Genomic DNA, 22,085 nt, shown 5'->3' with positions numbered 1-22,085 from the left:
TCAGTAATCATGGTATCATCCACATTTAATGTAGAAGTGTTTAGAAACATTATATTCTTAAAGTATCTCCAAAATGACAATTCATTATTTACCATTCAGTTATATTGGGCACAAAATAATCTGAAACACAACCAAAACAAACAGCAAATGCATCCAACAACTTTGTAGATTCACAAGCTTGATGTAATCATTATCATTGCGTGCGAGGAATACGGGACCAAATACTAAACTTGACTACTTTAATACACAAGTGAATTTGTCCCAACACTTTTGGTCCCCTAAAATGGGGGGACTATGTACAAAGTGCTGTAATTTCTAAACGGTTCACTCAATATGGATGAAAATACCCCCAAATTAAAGTTAAGTGTGCACTTTAACCTCATAGTCATTATATCGTTTCAAAACCAAAGTGCTGGAGTACAGAGCCAAAACAACAAATGTGTCACTGTCCCAATACTTTTAGAGCTCACTGTATGTCTGACCACATTATTGAGAGCTGTGCAATCAACTGACCAGTTATGACAATCAAACCTATCAGCAATACAAACACACTTTCCAAATGGCGCTAGCTGGTAGAAGCCCTGAATGAGTCCTTTGTTTTATTCTGTTTCAAAGCCTAAAATCTCTGGGCTGAGCTACGCAGATACTCCAGAAAGTTGGCTGTTGCTAGGTGATTAAAACTAACGTTCTACCACAGCACTAAGCCCCCCAGCCCTGCCCACCCAACCATACATTCCACACAGACTTTCAGTTCTGACAACAAGGAAATCTATAGTGTCAGATAGTGCCAGAGGAAGCAGACCTGATGTCTACCTTTGACTCTAGAGAATATATACGCACAAGTTTCTACTGGCAACATGAGATACCTTGTAAAGCAATGACTCCTAGAGCCATTCTTACATTTCATTTAAAAAATGCCTCAGTGTCTTTTAAGAGATCAGAAAAATAACATTCTATTTGCTCAAAAGCAAGTGTCCAAGTGCCAATTTATAAACTCTTTAATAATATATAAATCATTACAATTAAATACTTTAGCCATTCTTCAATAGGTCTGGTCCATAGAGGGAGAAAGTGACTATTCAAAGAAAGCAGTGATGAAGTCTTGAATAAACCTATCAAGGAATCCTGGAGAATTCCTTTATATAAATTCTTTACTTATACATTTAATCAAGCAAAGTCAAAATATGCTTTAATTGTATTAGTTAATTACTTTAGTAATATATACTTCCTTAAATAAAATATACTCAAGCTGTTTTTAAATATACTGTGCTCTAAGTTGATTGCGGCAAAATTTCCCCAATTAATAAAATTACAGAAAATCAATCAAATGCAAGTATGCTTAAGTTTTCTGAGCGGGAGATCAACAAGGGTATATGGCAGAATAATAACCTCGTCTTAAAGGCCCAGTGTAGTCAAAATTCTGTTTATGTGTTTTGTATCATATTGTTCAACAGCTGATGAAACTAGCACTAATCCTGATAGTTGCTGGTTGAAAATACAATCTACACAGGTCCTTCTAATCAGCAGGTTTGCATGGGCGGACATTTCGGCTTTCCATGGTGACATCACCATGCGGTAAATTGGTTAATAGACCAATAACAAAGAGTTCCAAACCTCTGCTAAGAACAGCTAGTTTTCAGTTTTTCTTCCCCACTCAGACAGTACTAGCAAAATTATTGCTTGAGAAATAGTTTGTGTAAAAAGTTATTTTTGTCAATTTGAATATAAATCTATTACAGTAAGGTTCTTATATGTTATCCAGAATTTGTTTTATATTGATATAAAAAGAGCTGCATTGGGCCTTTAAAGGGATTTTCCCTCGACTGAACTAACCACTGTATGGCTTTATGTGTCTCGTACAACCCCTTTCTCACACCATGGCAGTTCAATGCGCATTGCAGTTGTCTAGTAGTGCACACACAGTACAGTAGTGTCTTTGTGCGGTGGGGCCACAGTTCTCCTAGCAGTGCCTATTTCCCCCTCTCTAATCCACTCTCTCAACACCTGGAATTGTGGTGCAGCAGTGAAGGGGAGGCACTGTGTTCCAAAACCTCAGACCACGTAGCTCTCTGCCTCAGAGGCCACAACTGATCTCCTGACACTCTCACTGGGCCTGGAGCTGGCAGAGGGAACCCCACCCCGCTGGGAACCTGAGGTTCTCCAGTATCTCGAAGGGGCCCTGGATGGCTTCAACCCGGCTGAGGGGGCACTAGGAGTGGAGGCTTTGGCTGGCTCAAGATTTCCACTGGGCTCAATGATAGTGTTGATGACTGTGGATGGGACAGAGAAATCAGGCATAAATCAACACATCTAAAATGCTGAGTGGGAAAAAATAATTTAACAAAAAGCAAAAAAAACATTTTAAGTGATGCTTGTTTACATGGAGGTTTTACTTGATTATTGTGATGAATGTGCACTTACCCTCAAGTTGTCTCTGAACTCTTCTGAGCTCTTTCAGAATAGCTGTGATTTCCTGAAATACAAATAGGCATGTTACACACTGCTGAGGGAAATAAACATTACACAACAAATCATCACAAATAACTATAAACTAACTGGAGAAACTTGAGGAAATACCAACCTTGTTTGAGCCTTTCAGGACAGGGATGTCATTTTCAGTATTGAGCTTTGATTCAATCTCCTCCCAAACGTTAGTTTTGTTGTGGAATAGTACCCTGCAAGCACAAAAACACACTCTAGAGTACAGTCAGAGCAACCACATATCAAATGAGGAAGTCCTATATTGAATATTTAAGGACCTAAGGATAGGCTATCTTCCCAACACAGTTCACTCAGTCTCAGTCCATTAGCCATGCTAAGTGGCTGAGCTCACTCAGAAAGTCACGCAGAGCTAACGAGATTACTACATATCAGAGGACTAATACAACTTCTCATCTGGTTATGGTATGAGATGTGAGGAGAATGGACAGAAAAGGTATTGTAAACTTTTAAACATGCTTCACGTCTATGTATAAATTCATACTTTATTTTCTCAGCTAGCTGCTCTGTGTTTTCTCGAATAGCTAGAGAGATCTGGGACACTGGAATCAACATCAGATCATCCACAACAACCTGGAGAGAGAGATCACAGACAAAAACAATCAGTCAACTCTCAATTTCACAAAAACAAGGCTGAACAGCAACTTATAAAAGAGACAGAATCTATTTATAATGTTCAACATTCTCAAAATGGCTTGAAGTGGTATGATAAATAATAGTATGGTCTAACCACTTCCTGGTTCCATCCTCTGTGCTTGGAGTTGTATTCCTGGTCATTCATAATGGTTTGGTCGGGGTCCCTGGCTGCAGCGGATCCAGGAGGAACTCTAAGGTAGTTCACACCAGCCTCTGGGATGGGATGGACCAACTGCAATACAACAGGAGTCAGACAGTCTCAACAGTTAAGGACGGTTATCATATGTGCCAATCATAAGGTAGCTGATATGGAAACAGGGAAGAAACAGCAATCAAGATGAATTCATGGATACAACCCCATTAATGACAGTCAAATTAATGTTTTGCATTGGCCACAGATGTGAGAGCAACTAATTGATAAATCTGCAACTGAGACGGCTGGGTAGCCTGAGGAGATGGCTGTGCTGTCTGACAGCATGGAGATAATGAAAACTCTTGGTTGATATGTTGTGTATGTCTTCTCCAGCCATTGTAACAGGAATCAGTGAACACAGGTGAGGATATACTGCATTGTGTGCTAAAGAAAATATCAGTGTAACTGGGCAGTGTGGTTAACATACCACCTCCCTGGCGGTGATGGTAGAGACAGGTGTATTGGCCTCCACTGCAGAAGAGCTCTGAGGATCAGCATCACCAGTCACATCATGGATCTCCCTGGCTAGGACGGACAGATCTTTAGCCAGGTCCTGACTCAGTCTAGAAGGGGAGAACAGACCAACATAGGGATGGATACCTCAGGCAACCTACCAAGAGCGAAAAAGTTTCAAATGATCTCACTACTGTTGTGAACTCAATAACCACTTCAATTACTGTGCAGATAATTAAAGCACTCAGCAATAGCATTAACTGGCTTATGCTGTGTCCTTGCCATCTCAATTCACCTTGCTATCTCAGCACTGTGAGAGGACCAGTTCTGGTAGGCGTCTCCCTCGTGACTCTCCTGGTCCGAGTCTCGTGAGCGGGGTTTGGGGCGTGGGGGGATGAGAGGCTGGGAGCGGGAAGCTGAGGGGGTGTGTGAGCGTTTGTGTTTAAGGGTGCTCTGGTTAGAGTCAAATTCCTCCTCGGAGGTGGAGGTGTAGTCAGAGACTTTCTGTCGTCGTCTAGAGCCTTTCAGCCATGAATTGGTTTGAAGGGTGTTTTAGAAAGTTAGGAGGATGAGGAGAAGGAAGGTAAAAACAGAGACACCATGAAAGGACACCATTAAAACACTATAAACCCCACACATCCCAAAACACCCAAATATACCCTATAGACCCAAATAAAAGGGTTTTATAGTTTTGTGCTCATTCAGATGGTAAATGTACTGATGCAAGACTTAAGTCTTGCTGTATAAACTATTCATTAGGATTTTCTTTGATTCAAAAACATTCACAACCAGAAATGAGCACTCAACCCAACAGTAATGGCTACTGTCAAAGTCATGTTGTTAAAGACCATAGTCATATAGACACAACGTAGAGAGCAATATAGTGAAGTATAGTTAAACCACAGATTATCGCTCAAAGGATAGAGCACGGTATTCCACATCTGACCCACAATATTCTCACAACATTGTTCTAGACAGTTATGTTATCATGATTGAAGATTGCATAATGATTATGAGAACATTGTGCAGATGGTATCCACCTTCACCACAGGTATTCCAGTAGAAATTATTGAAGGGATTATATTTCAATTGCAAATAGCAATAGAGCATTAGTGAAGTTAGTGGAGGCCCTTAAAGCCAATTCTCCAGAAGAATAAAACCAAGGCTTGCACCTTCATAACTTGTTAGTTGAACTAATTATCTCAAACTCACTCAGAACCAATTCATCTAGATAATTGATAGGACGTGACACCTTTACGCAGACCTAAATTGTGATGCCTCCAATCCAGAAGAAGTCATTTTCATGGTTCATTACATCTCTGTAATATTTCAGGAACGGCTGAGACATATTTAAAAAGTTTACCTTTCAGGTTCTTACACCTGTAAAAAAGAATTACTAAGACAGTACTACATAAAATTACATTTTAAAAGGCAAAGGGGAGACTGATATGCATATCTGTTACTCACTGGCTGTGCTGCTGGTGTATTTAGCACTGCTGGAGCGGACGCGGGTGATGAGCTTGCCTGGAGCTCCAGAGGCCCTGCCTAGCGCAGGCTTAGTGCTGGGCCCGGCCACGGAGGCCTTAAGGCCAGAGCCGCTGTTGGACTCTGTGCTGCGGTTGGAGAAGCCTGTCCTGGGTGCGGAGGACTCTGTATCACTGGGAGTGGTGAAGGAGCTAGTCCTCTTCCGGGGCAGAGCCAGCATGTCCAGCCTGGAGAGCTGCTTCTTACTGTCCTGGGAGGCCTTGGAGGTTCCACTGGCTTCCTGGGAGTTCTGGGAGGTTCTGTCCGTCTCTGTAACCTCGTTGTCTGATGCCTCGCCCAGGCGAGCCCGGCGAAGCATTGAAGCTCTTGTGGGCCGTGGGGCAGACATGCTGTTGGAGCGGCTTAGGGCCTGGGCCACTTTGGAGGACTTAGTGGGATCCTCCTTCTGCAGGGGGACGGTGTACTTCTTGCATGCAGCGGGCCGGGAGCCCTCCTGGTCTGAGGAGATGGTTTCAGGCCAGTAGGGTAAGCTGAAGCTCTGGGGGTCATCGCTCAGGTCCATGGTGCCATGTTTTACAACACAGCATCTCATCCCCAGCCTTCTGTCTTGTTCAGGCTTCCTGCTGCTGTCCACTCTCTGGGACCGCCGCTTCTCTGACAGGCGATCGAGGGCTGACTGCTGGCGACTGGGCTCCTGGGTGAAGGAGCTGGCAGAGAACCTCTCCCTCTGAAGGCCACAAGTGATAAAGGGCTTCTTGGATCCGGTCTTGGGGGCAGTTTGGTTGTTGCACAGGCTGGCAGTGCTCGCTGAGTCCATGTCAGACTCCCCAGACAGAGAGTAATCTATGGGGCAAGGAGCAACATCAGGCGGCTGGGCCTGGAGCTTGGCCGCCAGGGCAGCCAGAGCGTCCCCGGTCCCATTGAGGTAGGAGTGGGTGTCCTGGCTGCAAACACCCTGGAACGCCTCAGCAGGGTCAGGGTCACTCAGAGCAGGCTGGCTGGAGATGTGTGGGAGTCTGGTGACCTGGGCAGCATCACTTGGCTGGTCCTTAATGAAGCTCTCCTGCCTGACCAGAGACACTGAGACCTCCTTGGGCTGAGGGCTGTTTCTGCCCTGGTAGTCAAGCTTGGGAGCGGATGAGTTGAGCTTGACTGTCTTCTGAAAGTCTTGTCCACCCTGTTGTTTGGTCAGGGTGGCTGTGGAGAACTGTAGTGTGTTGGGAGGTGGTGGTGGTTTTCTCTCAATCTTAGGTGTATTGGGTCTCGATCCCCGCTCCTGTTTGGACACAGTCTCCTTAGAGCCAATGTAGAATGATGTAGACTTGGCTGGGAGTGTGGGCCCCTCCTTTTTACTGGTCTGAGATGTACTCTTGTCTGTCCTCTCTGGTGTGGGCATCTTCCTCTGCTCCACGATGGAGCCGTCGTCTGACTTACTGGCATCACTCAGGCTGTCTTGGTCAAGGTTGTCCTGTACAGACAGGTTGTGGAGGTCCTCCTGTGGTCCAAGGACTCTGGAGCTCCTCTCTTTAATATCATAGGTAAAGTAAGTGTCCTGATGGATAAGAATGCTGGGAGTTGGAGTCTCATTATTTTCCATCGATGGTGCCTGAGAAGGAATACGCTGTGTTCTGGAACTCTGGCCTTCCGATTCCACACTATTGATGTTCCGACTGAGCGTCGCCTGATGGACGGTCCTCCCACCAACTGAATGGAAACAGGAAGATACATTTTTAATCAAGTTGATAATCAGGACTATAACTCATTATCATTTCAAATTCTGTGCAAATTCCCATCAGGTGTCTTACCTCCTCCTGACAGGTCCATCTGTGAGGGGATTTCGAAGAGGCCTGAGGCAGGGCCAGAGTGTGTGTAGCTGTCTGCCAGGCTGGCCCAGCGAGACACCCACTTAGAGCCACCAGGTACCTGCAGGGAGGATCACACTAGTTATTCACATGTCTTGACAGCAGTCAATAAATACATATCAGGCTTAAAATAGAAGGAAAAAAATAACACAATCACATTCAAGAAATTATATTTGATGATTGACAAACCGATTAGGCGAAGAAACACATTTACAGCTTAGGATGTTGGGATATTTTTTATATCTGAAAATGACGTTTTATGACAGCAAAAATCCAACCCATTCTACTCCTCAGATAGAAACCAAGGACACCACCAGTGAAAACCAGTTGGACACACCCAAACCCAGTCGGAAGTAAAGAACTACCACACCAACACCCCCAGAAACCAACAGAGACAACTAAAGATCTAAGAGGGATATGAGGTGAACCATGGAGAATCATGAGATCAGAACAAGTAGAATTGTGTTTCCAAAGCTTATTGAACCAGCAGACTGATTGTTGACTGGTTCGCTGTAGGAATGTGTTTTACCTGCACCAGATTCTGTCCCTGCCCTGGACCTGGCATCAGATCCACCAAGCTACTCTCCCTACGCTCCTCCCTGTCCTGAAACTCAACAGGCTTATATGCTGCTGCTGCAGTCTGGCCGGGCTGCTCCGGCCCCTCAACAACACCAAACACCTGTCAGGAACAAAGCATGATGTGTGAGTGTGAACGCTGTCTCTGCATGGCTGGAGGCTGCCACATCCACTGGCTCTCCTGTGTGACACTTGTGTTGGCTTGTGTAGGATAGCATCATTGTCGCATACTTGACGCATACTTGACAAGGCAGGTTATCTCATGGTGAAGCACATGGCATGACAAGGTGTGATAAACAAACTTAGAGAGATAAGACGACTACAGAGAATGACAGACAACTACAGAGAATGACAGACAACTACAGAGAATGACAGACAACTACAGAGAACGACAGACGACTACAGAGAACGACAGACGACTACAGAGAACGACAGACGACTACAGAGAACGACAGACGACTACAGAGAACGACAGACGACTACAGAGAACGACAGACGACTACAGAGAACGACAGACGACTACAGAGAGTAAGGCAAAAGACTTGCCTGTTCTATCTTGCTGCGTGCCTCCTCCACCTCTTTATCCTGGACCTCTGTCTCAATGGTGTAGGTTCCTGCTTCACTCAAGGTATCATCCTCCTCGTTCCTCAGGCCTTTGGGGATTGTGGCCTCCAGGCTGCGTGGGGCCTCCAGGCTGCGTGGGGCCTCCAGGCTGCGTGGGGCCTCCAGGCTGCGTGGGGCCATGGGCATTAGAGGGGCTTTCAGGGGCACAGACTGGTGGGCACCGGATGAGGTCTGAGTCAGGTATGGGACAGGGGGCTGAGGGGGGCTTGGTGTGGGCGGGTGGGAGTGGGGGGCTGTTGCCTCTACTGTTGGTGGTGGGCTGGTGGTAGGAGACACAGGTGACGTATTCTTCTCCCAGGTTGTGTTCATGCTCGGCCTAGACTCCTGTCTGGACTCCCTCAGGAACTTAGCCGTGAAGTCCTGGGCCAGTTTGGACCTGCGGCCCACACTTCTAAACGGCCTGGGAGGGATGGAGCAGGAGGAGATGCCGTTACTGATCCAATCCTCCATCTTCTCCCTCCTCAGGGAGCCGGCCCTCTGGGGCCCTCCAGAACCCGGGCCCTTCAAGGGAATGGTGTACTGCTGGGTGGGGGTGCTGGGGCCGCACCTTTTCTCCGGCTTGTTCCTGAGGGCCGGGCTGTCGAGCTGGCCTGTGTTGTTGGTGAAGGACTGTGAGCGCTTCTTGCGTGGATTGTCGTCAAAAAACTCAATGACGAAGCCCTGCTGGGGGTCTGCTTTGTCCTGGCTCGGAGGAGGGGAGTGAGACTGAGGATCCTCTGAGTCAGGGTTGGTGAAGGGTCTAGGGAGGGCCAGCTGGGGTGGTAGAGATGTGTGAGGGCCCATCGGTGGCTTTAATTGGACAGCCTGTTTCCCGTTTACAACAGGATCCTCAGAGTCACTCCGAATCCCATCCTCATGGTGGTGGCCTGACGATAAAAACAAAAACACGTTAGCTCTCAGACAGCAACAGAGGATAATAACCGTGGATTCAGTGAATAAATTGTCAGAGTTCACCTGTGGAAGCCTCGTTGCAGATGGGCAGGCCACTCTTTGAGCTGAACATGTCCTCTGTCTGAGACCTCCTCCTCATCATGCTCACATCGCTTTGGACCAGCCAATCAGCCACCTTGCACTCCGCTGATATCACCTCAGTAGGTGCTGTCACCGCCTCCTTACCCGGGAGCTTGCGTTGCTGGCGGAAGGAAAACTTGGTCACATGGTCCTTGATCTTGATCTTGCTTGGTGTGCATTCATCAAACTCAATGGTGAAGGAGGCGTGGCTCTGCACCACAGGGGGTGTGGAGGTGGGGACTGGAGGGAGAACAGGGACAGGGAGAGAAGGGGAGTCAGTGTCCTTAGTGGGAACCTCATGGAGCTCCTGCTGCTGGAACTCCTTAGTGGGAATCTCAAAGTAGCTTGGCTCCCTGTGGTGTGAGTAGATTGTCTTGGCCTGGCTGTCTGACAGGGAGCCGCTGACCTCATGTCTGGAGCCCTCTTTAGTATTCTCTGTTAGGGCAGACACAGTGGGAAGACAGTAGGTCTATATAGATCAATACTATATAGGTCAATACTGTAAATTGCAGGCACAAAGGACATGAAGTATGTGAGGTGGGTAAGGGAAGGAATCACAGACACTACTCTAATTAAATATTACAGGGGAGTACTAAAAACTGTGGCATACTACACCATTCAAGGAAAACAGATTTTTTAAACTCTGTCTCTGCCAAGTACTCGCTCTTAAACTGAAGCCACAAATAACAACATAGCTCCAGCAGCTAGACTGAGCAAACAAACAGATACATCAGCCAATCAGTGGGTGCCAGGCCAGCTGGACATGTAAAAATGTCACTGTGGGAGCTTGGAGTCCCAAAGGAGAAAGGCTGAGAGGTAATCTGTTCCAGCCAGGCTGGGCAACATGAGGCTGACAGTCACCCTCCCTCCTCTACCCAGTCCCCTGGGCTTACAGGGTAATCCATCACGAGGCGCTGGCTGCTGGCCTGACATGGTCCAGGACTGGCTTGGCTCAGTGGGACACTGGCCGCTCCCTGTCCCCAGTGGGCACTACAGAGCTTGCCCAGAGCTAAACACCATTCATCTCTTAGTACACTGCATCCAACACTGATATGGTGCCATAACAAAGTGTTATGTTTGCCACTCTAATCAAATACAAGAGCAGTAACCTTTATGAGCCAGCACAGCTAATAAGAAAACTGAAATACCAGGCCTTTCAAAGTGACACACTCACTCTCACATATCCTGATCAACACATTCATTGATAGAGTAATAGTAGAGTAATGTTTGTTCCAGACCTGCAGGGTCCTCGTCTGGCCGCTGTTCTTCAGTGTGTTCAGCATCATCCTCCCCCCACCACAACGGCTGCCCATACAGAGGAGTGGGTCTGGACACTGGAGCCTCGCTGGCCACTAACAGAAGCACACACACGGACAGAGAGTGAAAGAAATCAGAGAACAGAATTAGTATAGTGCCAACTGAATGATGTAACTATTTATGGCAGAATGATTGCACAACAGCTTTAGGCCTAAACACCATAACATCGGTACAATGCAAAATCATTACAAAACAGCGTAGCAAAAACAGTCACAGTAGATAACATTAGGAATAATATAATGCATTTTGTCCTACGAAAATGTTTCTAACTTTAATAAGAACCCGCTTAGCGTTTCCTCTGGAAAAACGTGTAGCACTGAGAGGGGGGTCCCTCCTATAACTTTTATGTCGAAGGACTGAGAAGCTCAGTTCTAGTGGCTTTTAAAAAAAGGACATTATTCTACAAAATGAATGGAAATAAAAGTATGCCGACACCATTTTAAATATAATTTCCACCTCAAGAAATGAGCCCAATAACACATTGGTAAAATTATATATGTTTAATTATTTTAACATATTGGGCCAAGTAAATAACCTATGCATGGTCCATATTATCAGGTAGACAGTGCCTGTAGCCCAAATGATGCAGCAAAGTGCAAATAAATAGGCGAAGCATGGTGTTTCCTATCTGCATTTACCCTATTTGGCTAATCATTAGCCAGATCCCAAATGTGATCTTTTAACTAGTTATTATCCTATTGATGAATTTTATGCCACAAAAAACATGCATAAACACAGTGAATATAATGTACTGTAGGCCTACCTGTTAGGGTAACTTGGGGTAACACACCCCTGCCTGTACTTCTCACAGAAACCACTTAATGTCACAATTGCTCGCAACACTTCCCTGGTTGCCACTACTATTGCGCTACTATTTCATCAAAAAAATTTAAGTCACTCCCCCCCACCAAAAAAAGTGTGTGGTAGGGTACCTAGGGCTGTGGCGGTCACAAAATTTGGTCAGCCGGTGATTGTCAAGCAAATAACGGTCGGTCTCACGGTAATTGACCGTTAATTAACATAAACAGATTAAGCATCTTCTGGCTTCCTCAAATAGCCTACAAGCCAATTAAAAAGTCTAATAAATCCATTATCCTACACCTTCACAATAAATCCATTATTTATTTTAGACAGAACTAAAGAAGCATGATATGAAGAAAATGTAGTCTATTTCTGAAGAAAAGAATAGCATACTCTGAGTTGTCCTTATGTTAGGTCCTGATGTGGCTATGCCAAATGGCTGTGGGCTACACTAGTTCATTTAGCAGACAAGATTTGATTATAATTCCGTGGCATTATTTTATAGTATGAAGAATGCAATTGAACAAAGCTGAATAAAATATAAATATTTTCTCCAAATGATTTCAGGGAGTGCGCACACGTGCAGCTAGCTATTCTGTGTTGAGCGGCTAACAAAGAAATAGGTACTCTATGCTTAATTTAGAGTTATTAATGTAACTTTAGTTGTTCTACAAACGTTGGGCTATATGTTTTGATTTTTAATACATTGTAATGCTGCATGATGAGACTAACGATGATTTGAAAAAAAAGTCGCTTGAAAAGGCATGAGCTCTGCTTAGTTTTTGCGCAGGCTGTACACACTCCAGTAGTCTCTCATTCACAATTTGACAAGCACTTGATAATGCCTCGAATTTCACAGTGGCCGTAATGCACCCTAAAAAAAATCCGTGCCTTTCGCAGCCCGAGTGTGCTGCGCAATCCAAAGCGTCTCTCACTCACACAGCTCTCTGTCACGCGATCGGGTCTTTCTCACAGGCTACAAGTGAAAACCGACACATCGGGGACGCAACTGTGCACGTCCTTATCCAATTCTGAGGTGCATATTGAAGAGAATGGAAGAACTGTCTTCATTTACTTTTTGTCAGTCAACAAGATGAGTAGGCCTAAAGAACACCAAAAGCACTAACCTATGTCAATCTACTATCCCCCATAGTACAAACGTTGAACTATTCTATGCGATAAATAAATATTCCAAACATAGTCTGGAACAGTTGTGGGATGCGATAGATCTCAAATTAATACAACCACTAGCATTAACAAAAAAATGTATGCAGTGTAGCTGACCCAACAGATCAGAACATTTAGCATAAAATGTTGATAAACTATTAGGCTATTTCTTCACAATATAAGCGCAGCAATGCACACATGGTAGTAGGCTATAAGCGGGAATGTTCCATTAGCGGAACACACCATTATCAAAAGTGACCGCAAATGCAATTATGCATGTAATGCTTTTATTATAAAAGGAACATTTATGGTGAAAATGATCTTCCCCAAAATTGAAACTCACATGTTGCTTGTGTGTATATATATATATATATATATATATACACACACACACACACACACACACACACACACACACACACACACACACACACACACACACACACACACACACACACACACACACACACACACACACCAGTTCGGCTCTACACCCCTTGTAAAGCGGATTAATGTGCTTAATTAAGAAGTTATTTGACCACTTTAGTTGTGATACAAACATCATTAAACATATAGGCCTATGGGCTAGGCTACAATAGCTGTGCGACTATGATTAGAAAAAGTTTAGGGGAAAAAAAGGCATTATTTCTTAAGCTGGGCATCATTCAAAGGTGATCATATATAATTCACAAGTGATAGGCTAATATTGTCACGCATCATACTATTCTTGATTTAATCTTGTCTGTACATATACTAAATAATATATATGTGACATTTGTTTTGATTTAGAATGGACCATTAACATGCACCTGTATCAAAACAGGGCAGTGGGAAAAAATAAGTCATCTATGCACTTATATAGTGAATGGAGGAAGCTTTTCTCCATGGTTTATTTTCATGTTAGCCAGGTAGGCTATACTCATGTTGTAAAGATAAGCAATGTGCTTAATTTGAGGAAAGTTGAGAAATATATATAGTAGGTCTAGCCTATAGAAAGCTGATGGGATCCTTGTTTATTTATTAGCAGCCATCACGCTGTTTTCTCCCACAATTACATATCCTATAGAAATGCTGTGCAATATGAACACATGGGCTCTCATGAAGTGTTTGATTAGATTTCATATTACATTTGGGTTGATGTCAGAGTGATTAGAGGGACAATAGAGTGCTGAGTACCAAGCAGTTAGTAAATGTGGTAGGCTACTAATGACCAGCAGCAGAATCAGAGCTTGGAGAAGCCTAATTACCGTGACTTAACGGTCATGTGGAATTTGACTGCCTTCATGACTCGTGGCCGCCGGTATGACGGTAATACGGTCACAACAACAGCCCTAGACGTGCCCTTCTGTTTCTCCCTCTCTCTGTTGATGTCATATTGTGTGTCCTGGGAAACAGCACTTTGGAGTTGTAGTGCTTTGGTTTATTTAGGCCAGTGTATGAGCCCCAATGGAGCGGTTTAGTTTTCACATAGACACCAGGCATGTGGATAATCTGATTTATGCCACATAGGCTAGCATCCCAGGCTGGCCAGACAGCTGTTAAACGTCATCACAGCAATGAAGGTGACAGGAAATCTGCCCTAATGCCCTTACTGGTCAGATGGATAAAAACAATATGGATCAATCATGATTATGTATGTATGTACAGTGCGGTGAAAAAATATTTCCCTCCTTTCTGATTTTCTCTATTTTTTGCATATTATTGATAATGAATGTTATACTTAATATTAGATAAAGGGAACCTGAGTTTACAAATAACAAAAAAAATCTTACACATTGTATTTATTTAAAAAGTTTTCCAACATCCAGTTCCCCTGTGTGAAAAAAGTAATGGCCCCCTTACACTCATTAACTGGTTGTGCCACCTTTAGCTGCAATGACTCCAACCAAATGCTTCCTGTAGTTGTTGATCAGTCTCTCACATCGCTGTGGAGGAATTTTGGCCCACTCTTGCATGCAGAACTGCTTTAACTAAAGCAACATTTGTAGGTTCAAGCATGAACTGCTGTTTCAAGTCCTGCCACAACATCTCAATTGGGATTAGGCCTGGACTATGACTAGGCCATTCCAAAAGTGTTGCTTTCAAGCTATTTTCATGTACTTGATTATGTGTTTTGGATCACTGTCTTGCTACATGACCCAGCTGTGCTTCAGCTTCAGACGGATGGCCTGACATTCTCCTGTAGAATTCTCTAATACAGAGCAGAATTCATGGTTCCTTCTATTAAGGCAAGTCGTCCAGATCCTGAGGCAGCAAAGCATCCCCAAACCGTCACCACCATGTTTGACCGTTGGTATGGAGGTTCTTACTGTCGAATGCAGTGTTTGGTTATCATCAGACATAAATGTGACCCATCTTGTCCAAAAAGTTGTCTTGTGTATGAGCAGGTGTTCCTAATGTTTTATACACTCAGTGTACTGTAGATGGAAGGTTATAGCAGTTTGTCTTAATGTTCTGCTCTGGAGAGATGGGTCACTAAACTCTGCAGGCCAGTGTTGTTACTTTCATTACCGTATCTCCTCCCTTTATTGAAGATTAGGATTAGCAGTGTCCAGTCTCCTTCTCCTCCCAGAAGGATTGTGTATCACATGACCCCATTTATAACAGAAGGCCCCTCTCCCTGCTTGGTCTAGGGCCTGGGAATAGCTGATTCAGTGTTTCTGCTGCACTCATTTTGGAGCATGAAAAATATTTCTGCTGAGGCGCACTCCGAAGATGCTAGAACAGTCCACATTTACTTTTCCTCTGCAAACAAAATGAGTAATGAACAGAAAAATCAGACTACCCCATAGTAGAATAGTTTATCTATGTACCTAGTCGTCTTGTTGTGTGTTCTACATGAGAGAAATATTCCTCTCGTGGCACAGTCAAGTTACAAGTGCCATAGGGAGGGAAACATGCATTCTAACAAGCAGTCAATGCACAACAATTCTTGCAATTGCGAAAACAGCAGTTAATGGCCTTTGTTAAAAAGAGGGGGATCCCAGCTTTCCATTCCTACTTAATTTATTTCTCAACTCCTAAATATGCGAACTGCACCATTTTAAACCCAGAGTTTTTAGCAGCAGCATGGTTAAGGATGTCACTGCTCAGCAATTTGCAGTGAGTGCATAGCGGAGGGTGGGGATAAATGGAACACCGGTCAATTCTAGGGTAGCTTGAAGTACAACGCCACTCTACCTCAAAATAATTTTTGGGGGTGACAACTTGTGATGAGATAGATCTTTTTTGTTGCGCAAGAGTAGTGGCAACCAGGGAATTGTTGGGGGGGGGAGGGGAAATTGTGACATTAAGTGGTTTCTGGGATCAATAGGATAATAACTACAATAGTTAAAAGATCACATTTGGGATCTGGCTAATGATTAGCTAAATAGTGTAAATGCAGATAGGCAACACCATGCTTCAGCCTATTTATTTGCACTTTGCTACATCAGTTAGGCTACAGGCATAGCCTACCTGATAATATGGACCATGATTAGGCTATATACACATGGCCCAATATGTTAAAAAAATAAATTTTTGTTAATTACAATGTGTTATTGGATTAATTTCTGGATGTGGAAATTATAATTTACATGGTGTCAGCATACTTTTATTTTCATTCATTTTGGAGTAGAACGTTCTTTTAAAAAGTCACCAAAACTGAGCTTCTAAGTCCATCTACATGAAAATGTTGTTGACTCATATTTCATAGAAATCTGGAAACAGTGGACAGTTACTGTAACGTCTATGGTGGAAAGAGTGAGTAGCCCTAGGTCCTGTCATGGTTTACTAGTCACACCCAAGCCTACTGTACACTCAGAGAGCCTGCAGACTGCTTTACAGACAGGAAGCAGAAGGAGAGGTCAGGCTCCACAGTACACACCTTGCAAGGCAGCAGGAAAAACAGACATATCCTGCTAACAACCTCAGTGTCTGAACTGTCAACAGGGTGCGGACCCTGCCACTGTACTGTCACTGTGGTCACCTCACCAGTCCAGCTGCTTCAGTAGGAAATAAGGAATCAGTCAGCAGCTATACTAGCCCATCACATACAGGCAGAGTGGGAGAGGAAGAGGCTGAATGTAAACCTCTAAAGGAAGTGTTCATTGCTGGTGTCTGTCGTGTCATAACCTTGTGACTGTCAGTAGTTAAAGCCACTAGTGATGGTCCACCCCTGCATTACCCTGCTGAGAACATCCCTCAGTGCTTAGGAACTTAACTGCACTGTAAATCCTATACAATCCCAAAAGATGTAGCCCTGAGCAAAGCTGAGGACAGAGGGACACCTGTAAGTACTGTTACTGTGCGGTGCGTGAGACAGCAAATCCACAATCCCCCTAACAGCAGTGCCCGCTTGGCACGAAAAACACAGCCTCACACACACACACTTCTAATCCTTCTAGTGCACATGCTAGCTCCACCAGGAGTAGGTTCAGCACTACTCCCTATGTCTGGAGCCCCAGTCCAGAGGCATGGCAGACAGACATAAGGCTTTGTGTGTCCCAGCTCAACAGGCCAGGCCAATATCACTTCACTCATCCTGCCAACTGGAGTTCCACACTAGTAATGCTGCTCGTCTGACCCTACTGGATTGAACCTTTGACCCGATCCCCTCACAAGGTAACTTGATCGCACACTAGGGGTTCGCTTAACAAGGAGAGCTGTGTGCATCTACAGATCCTCTAACACTTTTTGGTATAAAAGGTTTCTTCTTCTTCCTCAAGTAAATAAGATAATGAAACTGACATCAGCAGCAATCTTTTACCTAAGGCATAACAGACTGGTATTTGCTGGTACTGTTTGTGGCAAGACAAACAGTTAAGTTCATCAATTGTAATTTCTATCATTTTCGACCTTGCAGAGAAAATGCCTAGGCCTGGTCTATAATGTAGGATAGCACATATACTGTGGGCTCTAGAAGAAAAGGACAAGAGGTGGACTGGGGCAGAGTTGAAGTTGCGAGTTAAAAATGTTTTTACCTGCTGCGAGGGCAGCTTTATGCTCGGCTTTCTCCTGTTTGAAGCAGGATGAGTCTCTGGTCTTCTCCTTAACATGCTGCCTCTCCTTCTCCTTCTTCCTGGCCTCCAGTGCCTTCATACTCATCTGCAGCTGGCTGGTGTACTTCTCATGCTAATACACACAAGAGGAAAGTAGGATATGAAGAAGCCTCTACCTGACTATCACTCATATTCATAGATGACATGTACATGTGTGGAAGTTCTCTTACTTTGAGAGCCTCCTCTGGCACCTTGTGTTGACTCCTCTCCAGGATGTACACATGAGAATGTGGAAGCAGAGTTAAAGGTTTATTCTGACAGGAGCCACTGGGTTATAATAAATAATACATGCAGCTTTTTTCCCCTGTTATCTAAACTCAATTTAACTATTCATGTTTTTCAGCTCAGAGGTTCACGAGTCCAAGAAATGTTCAGTCCAGAGTTGAACATAATCAAAAACCCTGACTCAAACCACAAGGAATGAACATGCTGGGAGAGTTTGGTACACAAACCACAGAGGAAGAAGAAGGTGTTTTAAATTGCAAGTGTAGACAAAACTTTATGAAATCCAATTGTTTGTAAAAAATATTTACAACAGAGCACTCAGAGGTTAAAAAGTATGCATCCTTTTGATCCAATCAAGAAAATCCCTAATCAATGAAGAATCAATAAAACAATAAGAAAATTACAAAATCATAATCAGATAAACAAAAGGATATCATATCCAAAGCGGATGACATCAGAGAGCATCAGGGTAATGTAAGTCTCGTCTGGGATTCTCAGATCATTCACAAAAGTCTGGGGAGAAAATAAACAGTTTGTTTTTGTGTGTTTACATTGAAAGCATCAGAAAAATGTATACACAGGAATTATTTGTTTTCACAACAATCCTGATTAGTTCAATTCCATTGGACTAATAACAGATACTGATGATAAATGAGTTAGTTGTCACACTGGCAACAGGTCCTTCCCTTCCACACACAGCCTCTGGGGTTTGCCAAAGCTAAGATGCTTTGCAGTTGGCTGTTTTCCCAGTGAAAGTTAAGCTATCCTACCTGTACGTTAAGGCATTAATGAGATTATGCAGTTATGTAATGGCCATCTATGCTGAGTAGGGCTCAGGAAGGCAGTCAGGGGACACGTGGGTAAATAGCCTATCAGTGCTTGTACAGTAAAGTACAAATAAGCAAAGAAACAGCCACCATGATACATGTCAGTAACATCTAATATTCTAGTCTGTTTAGATGGGGGTGTTCTAACAGATGGTGCCCACAATACACACTTCAGGGAAAAATGCAGTCTTTCCCTCTCCTCATTACTGTGGAATAAAAGTGCAATGAAGTGACAATAGTACAAAGAGAGGGAGGGAGGTAGGTAGATAGAGAGAGAGACAGTGTGTGTGAGAGACACCAGAAGAAGAAGACGGGAGAGAGACACCAGAAGAAGACGAGAGAGAGACACCAGAAGAAAGGGACCAGGACAGCAGAAATTGCAGTGCTCATTGCTGCTCTAACAACCATCTCTGGCACTGAGAGAGGGCTCTTTTGTGCTAGGGCCTGGGGGACTGGTAGTGGGCCTCTGGACCCTCCAGGGAGGGCTGTGGCTGACTGGATCCTTTATTCAACTTGTATGCAGGGGACATGGACTCACCCCATTCAGGCTGCCCAGGTCCTTCACCATGTGCTCGTCTGTGGCTGGGTTGTAGTTGACGACAGCATGCTGCTTGTCCACACTGCGCGACTGTAAAACAAGACAGCAAACAAAGCTGAGAATCTCATACTGATGGGCTAACAAACCTCAGACTGGATACTGTCATAAGCAGTGCAACAAAATATCTGCAATGAAGGCTACATGCATGTACAGTAGATACACAGTGTGCTTATAACCGAACGAATAGGCTTTTGAGTTTGCTTACATTCCTGCAAATAATCACTATTAACCAATGCAAGCCTGGTGCTTATGGTAACCACTGTTGAAATCAAATAATATTTTATTTGTCACATGCGCCGAATACAACAGGTATAGATAGATCTTACCGTGCAATGCTTACAAGCCCTTATCCAACAATGCAGTTAAGCAAATATTTACTAAATAAAACTAAAGTATTATATATATATAAAATAACAATGAGGCTATATACAGGGAGTACTGGTAACGAGTCAATGTGCGGGGTACAGGTTAGTCGAGGTAATTTGTACATGTAGGAAGGGGTAAAGTGACTATGCATAGATGATAAACAGCAAGTAGCAGCACTGTAAATACTTTATTTAATCCATTTTAGAACAAGGCTATAACGTAACAAAATGTGGAAAAAGTCAAGGGGTCTGAATACTTTCTGAATGCACTGTAAGTAAGCAATATTTCCAATGATGCCTGAAAGTGTTGCCTGAAAGTGTTGCCTGAATGTGGACAAGAGCAGCTTTTCAATTCTGCAAGCAGATGTGGTGGGAAGGACATTTTGAACAAACCACAGACTGAGGAAGCATAATTTTTTCCCAGTGGCTTAAATAAAGAGATAAAGCAAGACTGAGAAGTAAACAGAGAGAAACTCCCAAAAAATGTCAAACAGTAACTAGGAATGCATCAGTTGCATTTTGCTTTGACATTGAACAGTTGCCAGAGGCAATTCTCCCAGCAGGCACTAATCTTATAAACACTCGTAACACAAACACTCACAAATACACACCTCTCATGTACACACAGGTCAACTCCTACCAGATCTCTAGTACATTAACCTAACTTGCTTTCTTTGAGTTATGACTCTAATATAGGCCACATCCTTTCACAAGAGGGTGAATGGACAGCTGATTGTCTAAGGGTCACATGACAGATTGATGGTGTCTGGTGTGTAAACATAAGGTGCTGTAGATGTCGTACACACCTGCAACATGAGCTCGCACTCCTCCCGGCCTACAAAGATCATCTCTGGTGGCAACCGATGTCTTGTACCTGAGCTGCTGACCAGGAACCATGACGTCACACTCATCTTGGAGCCCCGACTCAGAGCCTTCTTCACATCCTGGGAGGGGACAACACGTAGAGAAGTAGATTCTTGTTGTCACCACATTCACAGTAATTGTGATTTAAATTCATAATCCAGGGAATGGGATTTTGGTGGCTGCACAACTAACCAAGCAACTATTTATAAGATTAGATTACCAATTGGACAACCAACAACTCATCAAGTCTTTCCAAATCTATTTACACAACTCATTTGATAATGTGCTTTGACAGTTGAGTCCATTATTCTTAGGAATGTCACGTTGTCATCAAGTGATACTCATGCACACACACACCACACCCAAACGAAAAGGCATTCAACACACAGGGATTCCTTCAATACTGGCCTGTGGAAAAGGATAAGGAGGAACTGACTACATGTTTATGCCCCAATTTATTTTCCACAAAGCTGAGCAAGACACTTAGTTAGACATGTTGCAAACACAGCAACTTACAGTCTACAAACATGATTGGATCTTATCAAGCTAGACAATGGATTTGTTTGGGTGCCTGAACTAACTAATTCTCAGTATTGATCATCTTTGCTGAACAAATCATACAGCTTGGTCAACCTCAACTTCTATTTGCTACAATAATGTTACCATACCACTCAGAGAAAATTGGTTTGGAAGGAGGTGCAACTAACTACACGCATAACTAGGCCTATGTTAGAAATATCTGTGATCAATGGCTTGTACTGTGGTGGTAGTAGTAAGCTAGGCTAACTAGTTGCTCTCCAGTCACTTTACTAGCCAATAATTCCCACACAGCTCTATGGAAAATGAATGCAAATCATCATATCTAGTTGTCAAACAAGTAAATATAAAAGAATATGTCCGTGATGGTAATAGAACACGATGTTGCTGAAGGTTCCAATGTAACAACACTTGCTGTAACGTTAGCCAGCAGTTGACATGTTAATTCTTATGGTGAGACTGACCCTTCACTTTTACTAAATTATCTTAATTCGAAAGAATTTGTAAATGACTGGTCTGCCACAGTAGCTACGTTCTGTCTGTGGCTAACTAGTTAACTTTAGCTAGTTACCTATTTTAGCTGAAGGCCAAACATGATCATACAGGAAATAGGAAAGGTTTTCCCGAATCGACAAAAGCCGTTTTTACGACTCCCTCCCTTCACAAGCATACCTTTAATCCGGACCCTGCTTTCTTCAGAAGAGTAGCCAGCGTTAACACAATAAATACAAATGTACAGTTGTATCTGTGTCCTCGTTTAGTAAAGTAGTCACAAGAGCACTGATGGCCGTCCAGGTAAATGGCGAACACACCCTCACTTCAACATTCACTTGACAAGCCGACAAACACTGAGATTCCTCTTCACTTTCTCTGCCGCGCACAAGGCTCCACTTCTTCCAGTGACGCTAACTGTACCAGTCAGTGCCATTGTCAAATAAAATGCTTTAACACCTGCACGACAGACAATAATAACACAAAAAACGTGAATAAAGTATCGCAGTGCTAA

General features: G+C 43.6%; 1 protein-coding gene across 1 annotated transcript; it reads right to left on the bottom strand.

Annotated features, from left to right (window-relative positions):
* Positions 1 to 1,548: 1,548 nt before the first annotated feature.
* On the bottom strand, positions 1,549 to 20,618 carry LOC120059972 (centrosomal protein of 170 kDa protein B-like). Its single transcript, XM_039009050.1, has 18 exons — positions 20,485 to 20,618; positions 19,254 to 19,343; positions 18,323 to 18,401; positions 17,834 to 17,892; positions 17,586 to 17,736; positions 10,578 to 10,691; positions 9,283 to 9,774; positions 8,251 to 9,194; positions 7,658 to 7,807; positions 7,072 to 7,189; positions 5,249 to 6,970; positions 4,077 to 4,302; positions 3,756 to 3,891; positions 3,230 to 3,367; positions 2,984 to 3,072; positions 2,582 to 2,675; positions 2,422 to 2,473; positions 1,549 to 2,270 (listed from the first exon to the last, which is right to left on the bottom strand). The coding sequence occupies exons 1-18, from the start codon at positions 20,587 to 20,589 to the stop codon at positions 2,053 to 2,055; spliced, it is 4,977 nt and encodes a 1,658-aa protein (XP_038864978.1). The 5' UTR covers positions 20,590 to 20,618; the 3' UTR covers positions 1,549 to 2,052.
* Positions 20,619 to 22,085: the final 1,467 nt, after the last annotated feature.

The sequence above is a fragment of the Salvelinus namaycush genome, chromosome 15, assembly GCF_016432855.1.
Source record: "Salvelinus namaycush isolate Seneca chromosome 15, SaNama_1.0, whole genome shotgun sequence".
In the NCBI taxonomy this organism is placed as follows: domain Eukaryota; kingdom Metazoa; phylum Chordata; class Actinopteri; order Salmoniformes; family Salmonidae; genus Salvelinus; species Salvelinus namaycush.
The sequence above is the reverse complement of the archived record's forward strand: the minus strand, read 5'-3'. Positions and strand labels throughout refer to the sequence as shown.

Coding starts and splice junctions, on each gene's coding strand:
- LOC120059972 (XM_039009050.1), bottom strand. CDS start 20,589: ATGAGTGTGACGTCATGGTTCCTGGTCAGCAGCTCAGGTACAAGACAT. Junction 17,737..17,833: donor TGCCAGAGGAGGCTCTCAAA/GTAAGAGAACTT, acceptor TGTGTGTATTAG/CATGAGAAGTACACCAGCCA. Junction 2,676..2,983: donor CAGCTAGCTGAGAAAATAAA/GTATGAATTTAT, acceptor TTGTGCTTGCAG/GGTACTATTCCACAACAAAA.